The sequence below is a fragment of the Elgaria multicarinata genome, chromosome 4, assembly GCF_023053635.1.
Source record: "Elgaria multicarinata webbii isolate HBS135686 ecotype San Diego chromosome 4, rElgMul1.1.pri, whole genome shotgun sequence".
NCBI lineage: Eukaryota > Metazoa > Chordata > Lepidosauria > Squamata > Anguidae > Elgaria > Elgaria multicarinata.
Window position 1 is genome coordinate 117,541,583 of NC_086174.1, and position 14,128 is coordinate 117,555,710.

Below are 14,128 nucleotides of genomic sequence, written 5' to 3' on the forward strand. Positions count from 1 at the left end.
GATAGACGACTCTATTATCTATGCAGCTTGAAGGCAACAACTGAGAAGAGTTTAGTTGATGTTTGCTATTTGAACAGAACATAGAAAATGGAAACCTACTGTGAGTGGCCTCATGTCCAGCAGAGCAGCAGTTGGGGGAAATGTGCCCAGACGATAATTGTAGCCTTCTTTCAAGCTCATTCCCCAGAACTGGCTATAGTTATTAGCTTTCCACCTGCCTCACAAATATAAAAAACATAGTGCGTCAGCCATGCATATACTGTGCTGTCTTAAACTCAGTCCAGTTCAGAGATGTTGCCATTTGTAGTTTCTGAAGCCTTCATGAGAGTTCACTTCATAGGGCCAAGTAAAATCCATGAAGATGGAGTCATTTTTTCATCATTGTGTTTGAAAAGGAGCATAATTCTTTCAGGATTCTAAATCTGTCCCTCCCAGGATTTCAGTCCCCGTACCCCACCCAGTAACTGTTTTTGTTGAGGTGTAAGGCCAATCCAGAAACAGAGAACAGAATTAATTCCAGTTTGTGATCCAGACAAATATGGACCATCACCAACCACAAATTTCCACTGATGTGGGTAAATGGCAGCATCTGCACTTGGCATTTGCATGCTGTATTCATACAATGAGAATAAATGCATTGCCCCTCTCTTTTAAGATATTGCTCATTGAATACTAAACTGGTGTCCCTGTTCTCACAATTCACATAAATCTATTGCTCACCACACTATCATGGCAAAGTCCTGTCACTTATCTACCAATAGTACATGTCAATAGTGAAAGAGGTCAGTCTCATAAAATTGGGCTTTACTCTGGAGGTGTTAATGATGTGTGTGTTTTTCATTCTCAGCTTTGCGTGTCAAAGATGATCTGCCTGCTACAGTTGAATAGCAATACTTGCAATTACAACATTTAATTGAATCTAGGTTTCACCCTGCCACTTTTACAGCTTCAGAATCTCTTTCACTATTGGAAGCACCTATTGAGGTCAATCAGTCATATTGGCCTATGATCCTTGTTGGTAAATACTTACTACTGGTGAAAAATAATAAAAAGAAAACAAGTTTTTAAGAGGAATGGAATGGGGAATTGGATCATCCCATTTTACCTAATCAATGGATGGCCACTTTAGTATCTGCATCTGAAGAGTCTATGGATTTCAGGTTATGCCTTATTCAGCTAAAGACCTTGTTCCATGTCTGTTGGATGCCACAACATCTCTTTAATATGGGTTTGTCTAAATCAGCTGATTGCTGGAGGTGTAACACAGCTAATGCTTCTTTTTACCGGATGTTTTGGCAATGCCAATAATTGTTTTCTTTTTGTTGAAATTTGGCTAGATAGATTTTTTTTTCAAAAAACAAACCATAGGGCTGGTAAGCACAACCAAAAGAAGTTCATCTGTATCCAACCCTGTTTTTTTGAGCTTGGGTCAGATCCAGACTTAAGCTGGATCAGCTGTGCTGATGGACATGGAAGTGGCAACCTCTCCGCCCCCCTGAATATACTATACAGAGAGTCAGAAGAGTCCTGGGTCTTGTCTATACGATCTATATACCTGTCATAACTGCACAGTGGCACAGCATTGTTTATATGACACAGCTGCCAACTCACAGCCACATTGGGTTCCCCCCTCCCCGAAACTGTGCTTTTTCAGAATGTTGATTTGCCACACGTTTTTCAGTTGCTCCAATACCATCACGTTGTTACTTCGTCTGTCAGTGGTGGCTTCAGTTTGGTGGTGGTGGTGGGGAATTGAGTCAACTGCTTGCAGACCTGTTGAGATCTACTTTAAAAAAACGCAGATGAAAGGAGATCCTTATGGGGTGTGTGTGTAATAGGAAGAATCATAAAATCATAGAACCATAGAACAGTAGAGTTGGAAGGGGCCTATAAGGCCATGCTGCCTCTTGAAGGCCTCTATTGTGGGAGAGCCCACAACCTCCCTAGGTAACTGGTTCCATTGTCGTACTGCTCTAACAGCCAGGATGTTTTTCCTGATGTCCAGCTGGAATCTGGCTTCCTTTAACTTGAGCCTATTAGCATCTGAAGAGTGCTATCATGTCTCCCCTCAGTCTTCTCTTCTCCAGGCTAAACATGCCCAGTTCTTTCAGTCTCTCCTCATAGGGCTTTATTTCCAGACACCTGATCATTCTTATTGCCCTCCTCTGAACCCTCTCCAGCTTGTCTGCGTTCTTCTTGAAGTGTGGTGCCCAGAACTGGACACAATATTCAAGATGAGCCAAATAGAGGGGAACCAGTACTAACCAGTGCCAAATAGAGGGGAACCAGTACTTCACGTGATTTGGAAGCTATACTTCCATTAATGCAGCCCAAAATAGCATTTGCTTTTTTTTGCAGCCACATCACACTGTTGGCTCATAATCAGCTTGTGATCTACCATACTTTCAAGATCCTTCTCACTTGTAGTATTGCTGAGCCAAGTATCCCCCCTCTTGTAACTGTGCATTTCGTTTCTTTTTCCTAGGTGTATGACTTGCCATTTATCGATATTAAATTTCATTCTGTTGTTTTCAGCCCAGCGCTCCAGCCTCCAAGCCAACGGCATTTCCTTCCCCACTGATGAACAACTCAGAATCACATCCCATTGTGGTCATTGTGGCTTACTCCCAGGTAAGCATGCATAGAAATACAGCTGGAGACTGTCATGCTATCCACACTGCTCTGGGACCCTCAATAGTTCTCAATGGATTTACTTTCAGTAGACCTACATCGGATTGCACGGACTCAGCCCCACAGTAATCAGTGGGGCAGGAACTTCTTTCTCACAAAACAATGCACATGGGATTGGGATTGGAGCCTGTAATCCTAACCCCAATTATTTTGAAGTAAGCACTATTGAATTCAGTGGGGTTTGCTTCCCAGGAAATATCCTTAGGATTGGGATTGGCTGTCTCAAGCCGAATGGCCACCTGCGCTCCATCCTGCCATGTGACATTATCAATATCATCCCACAGCAAAAATGCTGCAGGGTTTTGAGGGAATCAGCGAGACACTCCCCTGCTGAATGGGGCAAGCAGTGATGTGGGGCTGAAAGGGGATCTTCCAAAATTCTTGATTGGACCCTTTCTTCGTGTGGAAGTTTCCTTCTTCATGCAAAAGGCAGACCCTGGATTCAGCCCCTCAGATTTTGTCTTTAGGCCTGCTTTGTCTGTTATGTAAGAGATAGGTTCCAATGTTTCCACCACAGGCATTTTTTTTCCTGTAGCATTCAAACATTGTTCAAATGTCTAAAATGCACAGTAGACAGGTTTCCAGCAACTATGATTGGTCAAGATTCCCAAGAAACTTTGGCCATGATACTGCCATGTAAATGCCCCCCAAATGTTCAAAACATGGGCCAATGTGTGGTTGAAATGTAGGGACTTGTCTTTTTCTGTTATTGCACATGCACACATGTGAACATGGCGTGACCTTGTTTGTCCTAACATCATTAATGTGATGCGTTAGCCAGAACAAGATGATGCAATTCATATAAGTGATGACCTTTGGTCTATTAACAACTCTGGAGGCACTTTATAGACTAACGAAGTTACTGTGGCAGAAGCTTTCACTTCATCAGATGCATGAATTATTATCCCCAGTTGCTTGATACATATCTTCATGGGTACAGACAGCAGAAGATGGGGTGGGATTGTTATTACAAAGAAAGGCCAACAGGTCCATTAATTACCTTTTTAATTGTGGTTTATCAGCTGCTAAAGCTATTAGACAGGTACCATGTTATCAGAATGCAGGAGAAAGCAAAACACTCTAATGCCATTTTCTCTCCTATGGGATCAATTAATATGGGAAAAAGGCAAACACATTATGGATGTGTAGCATAGATTAAGTGTCCTATGTAAGCTATTAAAGGAATGATTGAAGCATTCATTTTAAAGTCATAAACTGCAAAACATCAACACTTTCCACCTTGAAAGCAAATAGAATGTCAGCATTCAATAGATTTCTTTTTCCTATCTGAAAATGAATGATTGCCTGGATTCTAAGTATGAAAATGGGCTAGAAAATGTGCGCACAGTTGCACTGCTCTCTCAGAGGAGATGCCATCACAATAAAATGCTTATACCCATCTGTGGAAATAATGCTCTGAAGACACACATGTTAGGAGACTAAGGCAGAGTTGATCTTCAATAAAAACGGGAGCTAGTTGCGTCATCGTGCTGCAAAGCAGGATTCTTACCCATAGTTCCCATCGTTGATTTGCTTAATTAAGTTGGGCTGGATGAGGCATGTTTCATCTGAGCATTTCCAATTACTGTTTAAACATTTGCTGGAATTCATAGAACAGGGATAAGAAAACAAGACAGACAATAGTTTCAAGCAAATAAACAGTGTGTAGTACATGGTCCTGAAATGATCTGCTTGTTATCCCCCCTTCTCTCTCTCTCTCTCTCTCTCTCTCTCTCTCTCTCTCTCTCTCTCTCTCTCTCTCTCACACACACACACACACACACACACACACACACACATGCTGCAGAACATGTGAACTCTCATAAGTGCTCCCTGATCTCTAGCACTGAATACCTGTGGCAGCTGCCTCACTCTGCCTAATGGTAAAACCGACCACTTTAAAGAATAAGCAGCAGCACATCTGCTCAAGGAGAAAATGCAGGAAATTACTTTATCCACAGCAGTTCTACTCTGTTTTCCTTCCCTGCCACCCCACCCTTCAGTGCTGCTCTTTGCGCAAAGCATGTCCAGAAAATCTGGTGCAACACACATACTCATCCCATCACACAGTATGAATGTAATGTGTATTGTTGATAAGAATTTGTTGCATTTCATAAGGGTGCTATTCCTAATTATCTGTATATGCTGACTGTAAGTGATCAGTAACAGACGTGATGAGTTCTGCATGCGTTGTGAGCTAACTGTGAGTTATAGAATGCATTCTTGGAATTGAAAGGAGGCTGCCACCAGTGGGTAGGTTGGGTGCTGGAAGCTGCGCATAGTTTAGCTTAGCAGAGGTACCTTCATCTGGTTGTTACTGAAGACCTGGTTACATTGAGAGAAGTAAGACTAGTGGTATGATTATCTCTAAAACTTAAGATGAGGTCATCCACAACAGAGTTACAAACGCAAGTGTTAGATCTGATTGGCCAGAGGGATCCTGGGAGAATGAGATGCTCACCAAACACGATTACCTAAGCTCTGCAAACCATGCTTACCTGACTGGTAACTATAAGATCTTAAGGATGAGTGCTTTGTTGGTTGGGAGGAATAAAACTTTAAATTTACTGAAGAATATTCCAGATACGATTTCTATTATGCTTCTAATCATCCTAATTGCATTGCTTGTTTCATCACTACATAGATTTGTTCTTCTCTAATATGGTTTGAGCAATAAATGTGTATGTGTGACTTAACTTGAGAGAAGTTTCAGGGACCACAAGCCATAAAAAAACAATTCTTGATGCCCAGAATGCTCAGCTAGATTTATAGGAGTCTGTCCTTTAAAGCCATTGTATTCTCTTTTGATCTAATGAATCTCAGATACACCCATTCAAGTTTGAGCTCCAGTTCTCCCCCTCCCCACGCCCTTGGCCTCTTGCACTGGTGTAAGTAATTAAGGATGCAAGAGGAACAACTTCTAATCTGCATAAATGCCCCCATCAAAGCATCCTGAGTCTGTGCCGATGCAATGACACTTATGCAAGCAATACAGGGGCAGCCCTTGCTGTTCTGGTGCAGCCATCTTGCTGTTATCCAGCCAGAAAATCCTTTTAAGTGTGTAACTCTCATTTAAGTCACTATGTGTTTAGGATGATGGTTATCAGATCAGCCTTAATACGGAAGAGGCTCCATTTATTTATTTCCAGGCCATTACCAAGAGTTGCAGTTGTCTTTCAACATTGCTCCTTCTCCAAAATGCTGACCATTTTTGAAGCAACCTGCCAAGGCAATCCATAGAAAAGGAGGCAATAATTAGCTTGCTACAAGGTAATCGATCATACATCTTATATTTAAAGACAGAGAGTGACATCTTTTCCCCACTTCATGTCAAGTGGAATATTCATTTTTCTGCAACAGTGAACATGATTAATAAATGAATCATGCCTGAACAAATCTAGGAAGACTTTCAGACTGCATGGCCACAATGGCAATTGTAAATGTTGTTTATAAATCAGTTTTATTTCAATATAATGATTCTCATTTCTACAAAGATTGTATTGTTCTTTTCTTCTTGTTGTCTCATCAGAAGCTTTTATGTTGCGTATTCCCTTTAAAAATATAGCATTCGAGTCCCATTAGATATGTGTAAACATGGACTGAAATATGCATTTCCCTGTTGACTAATTATGAATACAATATCATTGACAAAGTCATGGATTTTGGAATGCCCTAAAAATATAATTATTGGCCCAAATCCAGCTAGAGTTAGTTATGAATCCCATTAAGAGCAATGAGATTCAATATAATCACAACTAACATCTTCCAATGGTTTCACTGGCAGGGGCAGGCAAATCCTGTGCATGTTTATAAGAAATATGTCCCACCATGTTCAATGCACCTTGCTCCCAAATAGCATCTCCAACTGCCCTTCTGGTGCTGCTGCTTGAATGTCTCATCACCATTTCAAACTCAAGACTGAAAGCCAGCGTGGCATAGTGGTTAGAGTGTTGGACTGGGACTTGGGAAATCTGGGTTCTAGTCCCCAATCAGCCATGAAGCTCTCTGGGTGTCTCTGGGCTGGGCACTGACTCTCAGCCTAACCTACTTCACAGGGTTGTTATGAGGATAAAATGGAGAGGAGGAGAATCGTGTAAACTGCCTAGGGTTCACTTCAAGAGGAAAGAAGGTGGGATATAAATGAAATAAATGAATAAATAAATAAATAACACTCAAGGCTAAGCTTCTCATCTTTCCTCTCAAATCCTTCTGTAAGTTTTCATTTTACTATTATACTACATCTGCCCTGTTGAACAAGCACGTCGTGTCACCTTGGCTTTAGCTTTGACTCCTCTCTCTCCTTTGTTCCCCATAACCAACCCGTAGCCTCATCATCTCACTTCTTCCTTTATAGCATTGCAAAAGCTGGGCCTTCCCTTCCTTTCTCCTCGGCAAAAGCTTCAGTCCATCCCCCGGTCAGCTCTTGCATAGAGATTAGGGAAGTCGTCTTCTCTCTGGCCTTCTGCTATTTCATCTCAGCCTCCCATCTTTCCAGCCCTCTGCCGCCAAAATCATTCCCACCTTCCATTGCTCTGCTTACATGACTCCACTCCTTCAGTCCCTACACTGCCCTATGGCCCACCTCCAAATCCAGGACAAGCTCCATACTCTTGCCTTTGAACCCCTCCATGACCTCCCCTCCCCTTTCTCTCCCTGCTGTTATAGCCAGATGCGTTGCTGTCCATGATATTCACTTCTCCAGCTCCACCACCTTCCAGCATCCAAAGGTCCGCTGCTCCTCAAAAGACTCTGCCTTCCCTCATCCCCATGCTGTCACTCATGCTTGGAATGGCCTCCCAGAACACCTCCATGGTGCCACCTCTCTTATTTCATTCAGATCTGCTCTCAAGACCCACTTTTCTCATGGAGCCTTTGGCACAACCCCCTAGTTCCCATGCCCTACTGCAATGTAGCCTGAAACTCAGGGCATGTCTACAATATATGGTGTAGAGGGAGGGAGGTGGGACATGTTGAAGTCCTGGAATGGACTGTTTTTGTACTTTTCCATATTTCTGGACAAGTCTGCAAAGCTTGGAAGAACTGAAGACTCAGCACAAGTCAATCAGCTTAAAGGTCAAGTTTGCAGGTGGACTTTATTGAATAATTGGGATGATGCATAAGTGTAATTTTCTCATGATTGCCAATTAGTGGTTTCATCATTTGTTCAGGGAAGTGTATATAAAGAGAGATTTTGGACCATTGTAACCAGATTAAATGTTCTCTCTCTGCTGCTGTGAAACCTGCTGTTAGCTGTGTATCTATGACCATATATGTGAGTACATAAGTGTACATTGTCTTGCCATAACTGTATTATATCTATCAGTAAAATACTTTATTTTTGTACCAAACAAAATAGTCTCTGTCTTGAAGTTAATTTGGTCTTTGCTGGGTTTCATAAAGAACCACTGATACTCTGCAACTTCACTGGTACTAGCTGTAACATAGCATACAAAGTACAGTGATTTTACCCCAAAAGGACAATCCCAGACTTACATGCTTCCTGGATCATTGTAGGGTGTCTAGACACGACACAGACATCCTGAGAGGAAGAGGACATCGTGCCCGCCATTTTGTTTTTGTTTTTTTTATAGGAAAAGAGCACAGGAGAGCTCCACCAAAAAAGTAAGTTTGTTTTTTAAAAAAATCCCGCTCCCCCCATCCCACCCCTGATGGCTCCTGACTCCTTGGAATTACTCATGGGGAGCCAGGATGAAAATGAGGTGCCCGGCCACACGTCCCGCGATCTCGGGATCATCCCGAGACTGTGGGGAAAGTTGGGATAGAAGGGTAGGGCGATATCCTGGGGAAAGGGAGAGATCATCCCTCCCTGCCTCCGTCTAGCCATGCCCTAAACCTAATCACCTGCACAACAACTGAAACAACTGCATGCTGCTTCCCCTTTTGCCTTTGCCTCTGCCTCTACTTTATTGCTTTTCTTCTGTTGTTTCCCCTGTGACAAACTTTAGATCATAACCCCTCAGGATATGGACCAGTCTTTTTGTACTCAGTAAAGCTCTGGGCACGCAGATGGTGCTAAAGCATTAAATAAGTGTGTACAGGATTGCTTCCTTAAATACAACTGACTTTAGCAGGATTCGGGCCACTAGTATTAATACAGTGCCTACAATTGGCCAGGTACTGTACGAACATTTTGTGAACACAGCAATATTAACACTGTGCTCTACCAGCACTCTGGGGAAAAAAGGAGTTTTATGTTGTTTCCTCTATTTGAACATGGGGCTTTTCAACACAAGGCATTTATTGTGTGCTTGTCATTCCCTACTTCCTTAGACAACGTCGTGACCCTCCAGTTTCACATGTAACCAGCCCCTTCAGTGAGTTTTTCCAGACCAGGAAAAATGCAGCATTTAATTGTGAAAGCGCAGGAAAGCACAATTTTCTGTTGGGTATTTGCACTATTCTGCTGTACCACAGTGCCACCTAAAGGTTTTGTAGTGGAAAAGCAGGAAAGGAAATGCTCCTTAGGTAGTGCTTGGATCTCAAGAGGAAACTAATACAGCAGATTCATAGCCAATTAACAGCCTCATATAGAAAAGCTCATAATTCCTTTCTTTTCAAAGTTGGAGAGAGTTTTAAAAAGTAAACACACACAAAACCCAGTACTCTTATTTGTGGCTGGCTTGATGGGGCAAGTGTACTCAACCCTTTGCCACAAAGAGAAGGGCTGGAGCTGGGGCAGCCTATGGGAAGGATGCTGGCCATAGTTTCTTGCCTCCACCTTCCTTGGGGAAGCACGTTGCATTGAACTCTGCTGCCCAACACCGCAATATGTGCTATCCTGATGTGCACCAGTTCCAATTAGAGGGCCTCTGCCATCATTAGTAACAATTTAATGCTCTCCACGGGCTCCTCTTGGCCAGGACAGCTTCTTGTCTGACTGCCAGCTGGAAGAAAAAGTGCTGATGATATTTGGCTGTTATTTAATGGAGAGGTGCCAAATGCAATTTGTACTCAGTAGGGATTGCCTTTCTTGCCAAGAGTGCAGGGACTGGAGTGTGAAAACACAGTACACTTTAAAAAAAAAAGTACTTCTAATTACAGCCAAATTGGAACTGAAGCCTCTATTTGTACATTTTTGTATTCATTTTGAATATTGCAACTCACAATTAGATATTTAAGACCTACTTTTCAGTATCATTAAAAAAAAGTTTTCATTACTGAAAGTTACAATAAATCTACTCATTATTTAGCACATTGGTTGGCCTGATGCAAGCCTTATTTTAATAATAGCATTGAACTGGAAATGCAGATAATACTGATGAGTTTCCTTTAAGTTATAAAATGTCTCCCCCCAACACACCCTTTAAGAGTGACACAAAGTGACATTTGAACAGGACTATATAAAACACAGCAGAATTGACTTTAAAGCCAATTATGAATAAGGATGTTGCAGCTCTGTCTCATTATGATATTTTGTAATCTACTAAACTTTGCTTATGGTACTAATTAGAATAGTTCTGGTTTAATCTAATGTTCCTTACAATGCAATGCTCTGTATGTTTAATCAGAAGAAAGTCCTCTTGAGTTCAGTGGGGCTTACTCTCAAGTAAATGAGCATAGGACAGCAGCTTCACATCACAGTCCCCTTTGAATAGCCACACATGGGATTGCATAGTAAGGCTGCAATCATATGCCCACTTACATGGGAATAAGTCCCAGCGCAATTTGCTCCAAGTGACATATTTATAGGACTAGAGCATTATTATTATTATTATTATTATTATTATTATTATTATTATTATTACTTTTGTCCAATGTTGGACAAAATTTAAAACATGTACATATTTAGTTGGCATTGAGGCTATATACTGCATCAGACCTTTGGATTCCAAATTGAGGGAATAATACTGTTGCTACTACATTCCTAATAGGGATGCACAGATTTTATTAGATCCTTTTCAGGTTTGTTTTGCAGATTGTCAGGTGTCTTTCATTCAGTCATCCACTCACTGATGGAATCAGATTTTTTTTAAAAAAAAAACACCACAAAATTTCATTCTACTTGTACTAATTCCGATGAGCATTTATGCACACTGGCGCAAATGTGCTAATCTGCTAAATGTGCTAATGTGAAAAGTGCAAATTTGCACGACTTCCCCCTTTGCCACAAAAGATAAAGATATATGGTATGCAAGCCCACAAAATGTACATGATGCAGAAAATGCTGGTATGCTGCAGAATCAGCAAGTTGGATTCATAGAAATCTGAACAGTATAATGTAGTATACTGTATTTTATCTATCATGTCAGTGCATGTGTTTTGAAATATATGAATATAAAGAACACTCACAATGTGCCATATACAAGAGGTTAAAAATACAATATAAAAGTGCTCCGCAAACTTCGAAGGTCTTGGCCAGATGCATTTCGACTGGAAGTCTTCTTCAATGGCTTATTACACCGCTATTCCACATTCTAGGAACTAGCTTCAAAAATGGGGGCTGACTAGGGAATTCCCAAAGATAAAGGATTAAATGCATCACTCCCCTGTAGTAGTAAGTCAAGGATAACAGCGTTTCAGCTACTGTGAGTGACAAACTATCATCCGTACCTTTTTTAATTTTATTTTACTTTAATATGAAAACTTCTCTATAAATCCATTATTACCTTAACTTTCTTGGTGTTTTAGCATATAGTGTTTGGTTAAGGTTAGCACCTGCTTTGTGTGCGATTGAAATATATGAAAACATTTCTAAAAACACTAACATTAAATACCAGTAACATTAAAAAAAAAGAGAGCAGTGCAATGCAGTATACTTTCTGGGTTGTAGTTAATGTGTCCACCTGCTAGCAGAACGGACTATCCTTCCACTTGCAGCCCCCTGTGCATCCCCACAATCTTCTCCAGAGGGTTGGGGACCCACATACCCAGAACAGGTTTGGGGGTGCATGGGTAGGTGGAGGAGGAAGGAGAGGAAGGGAAAGTCCTGTTGTGAGAGTGGAAGCCTGGTCGTGTGACATTGGAAGTAACTTTAGTGATACCTTCATTTATTTTTGAACATTCACGCAAAATAATGTTTTCACAGTCACAATTTGTATTCATGGTATCTTGAAGTATCTCAGAGCACTCTCCCCTACAAGGTTCCTATAGCTTCTACGGTTTAAAAAATATCATTCATCTGGCTGCATTCAGGACGAGACATAAGTTTGTTTTACACCACTGTGGTAGTATCATATTTTTAACACTTACCCGCTTGCTGTAATGGAGGAGTTCTTATATGGTCTGGATCAGGGTGCCTAGCAGGACGCTCGTGGCAAACAACCCAGAAATCAGGGCAGCAATCCGCAGAGCCAGGAGGGTCTGAAGTACAGAAATCATCACAGTAACAGGTTGCATTTCTGACATGGTACTGGAAGGTGCAGTCATCATCTCTGCCTGGACAGCAGCCTCGTAGTCTACAGTAGCTTCTCTGGGACGGCGTCCTTTTGGCTCTGTGTCTTCCAGAATGGTTGCCATCTTTAGCAGAATTGTCTTTCAGAAGAACCTTGTTTCTGGAGGCAAATTGTTCCTCCAGGCAGACCACGATGGCAAAGCAATATAAAGCCCAAATCTGGGTATAGATCCACATCCTTGAGAATCCCAGGACACTGCTTTATCGGTCACTGAGCAGGACTCTTGGAAATCTTTGCCTAACAAATGTTCCTGTCAAAACTTCATGATTCAGCAAAACGTTCTGAACTGAAACTGGAAAACATTCTCCAGGATGTGGAAAACAGTTGCACTTTAACCATTACTCAGAGATGCTATAAAATGCCTTGTTTACCCAAGTGTGTGTGTATGTTTTAAGTGTGTATCACGTGAATACAGGATTCATGCTCTGAGAAAATGCGCTGAAATCTTTAACTAAACAATGGAGCAAACTGATAGAGCTGGGCCTAGATCTACACTATTGCTTTATAGCAGTATTGGAGTGCACTGATGTTGGGGCACATTATACCGCTTTCATAGTGTTATTTCCTGCTTTTTATTCCACATCCGTAATGATTTGACACAAGGTGTAGATCTAGCCCTGTTCAGAATTTGAACAAATTTTGGTCCAACGCCATAACACGGACAGTGTCTTTTAACCTTTTATGGGTCCATCCCTTGCAAGATCAGCACTGGGCTTGGTCTATTCTGATACCATCATATCCTGAAACATGTAGAAATATTGGAAGTTTCTCCATGTTACAAACATGGGACATAGGAAGCTGCCTTATACAAGTCAGGCTTTTTGCCTTAGTCATCATGGTTAAACCCATGGTTTAAGGTGTCTTCTGAACACAACCCAGTTTTCTGGCATAACCACCATGGCTAAAGCCATGGTTTAATGTGTCTTCTGAATGGGGCCTGTGTATGTGTGCATGTATATGTAAGTGTAGAGGGGGAAGGGTATTTGTGTGCTTCAATATGAAAAGCAACAGAAATATTTGCAAAGAAATCCAGCTTGATTCACAAAGGCAGTGGAAGACCAAATGATCTAGGCCTGAACTAAGGCCTCTTTCACTACATACACAGACACAGTGGCATGGAAACCTATGAAATGAAATCCATTTGTATGATTCCATCTCTATTCGCCGCCAACCCCACCCATAGTTCTGCAACAAAATTGGAAAAGTAATCAGGGGTTGTTGTTGGCAGACATGTTCTCTCTGCAATAGAAATAGGCTTGAGTAATGCCATAATTGCTAATATATTCCTATTCTTAGCATAAATTTATTTCTAATGTAAGACCATAAGAAGAGCCCTGCTGGAACAGACAAAGGCCATATGTAGTCCAGCATTCTGATCGCCCTTGAGTGTTATCCCTGAGATAACAGTATCTGTTGTACCCAGTGCCCTAATGGGATGCCCCCAATGGGAAGCCAAAAGTAAGACATGAAGCCAATGGCAAATCCCTGCACGTATTCCTCAGAAATGGGTATACAGAGATGTACTGCCTCTGATAATGGAGGTAAGAGAGAGAAATGAAGTGTTGAGATAGTGAAGACTAGGAATGGATGAACTCACTTCAATCCGCACCACCAGGCGCTCGTAATTCCACCGTGAGAACTGCTGGACAGCCTGATAAGCAACTGGTGAGAGCCACACAGCCACCCATTCCCTTTGCAAGCCGCCATATTGTGTGGAAATCGTGGCTCGTCATTCTGTGTAAAAGGTCTTTTAGGCAAATGCCAGCCATAAAGCCACCATTTACACAAGATTAGAAGTGTGATTAGAAGTGTGAAAGGGAGGTTTCATCGGTATAGCATGATACCACAAACCCATGTGAAAGGGGCCATTACCTTGATGCACTAATGAAACAGAGCTAGAAACCTGGGGGGGAAAGTAGGTGTGTTGGAGCTCTTAAGTTTCATATACATACATGAGGAAAAACTGTGCCTGGGTAAACCAAACAAAAGAAAAGAAAGTAATATCAAGATAACAGTAACTTATT

The 14,128-nt window shown here is 41.6% G+C and overlaps 1 protein-coding gene across 1 annotated transcript in view; it reads right to left on the minus strand.

Annotated features, from left to right (window-relative positions):
* Positions 1-12,280, minus strand: part of TINAG (tubulointerstitial nephritis antigen) — a 29,161-nt gene extending 16,881 nt beyond the window's left edge. The window contains exons 1-4 of the mRNA XM_063125475.1: positions 11,902-12,280; positions 5,849-5,912; positions 4,202-4,291; positions 100-214 (exon numbers count right to left, since the gene is read on the minus strand). Coding sequence (XP_062981545.1) covers positions 100-214; positions 4,202-4,291; positions 5,849-5,912; positions 11,902-12,280 — 648 coding nt within the window. The remainder of the gene's footprint in view (positions 1-99; positions 215-4,201; positions 4,292-5,848; positions 5,913-11,901) is intronic.
* Positions 12,281-14,128: the final 1,848 nt, after the last annotated feature.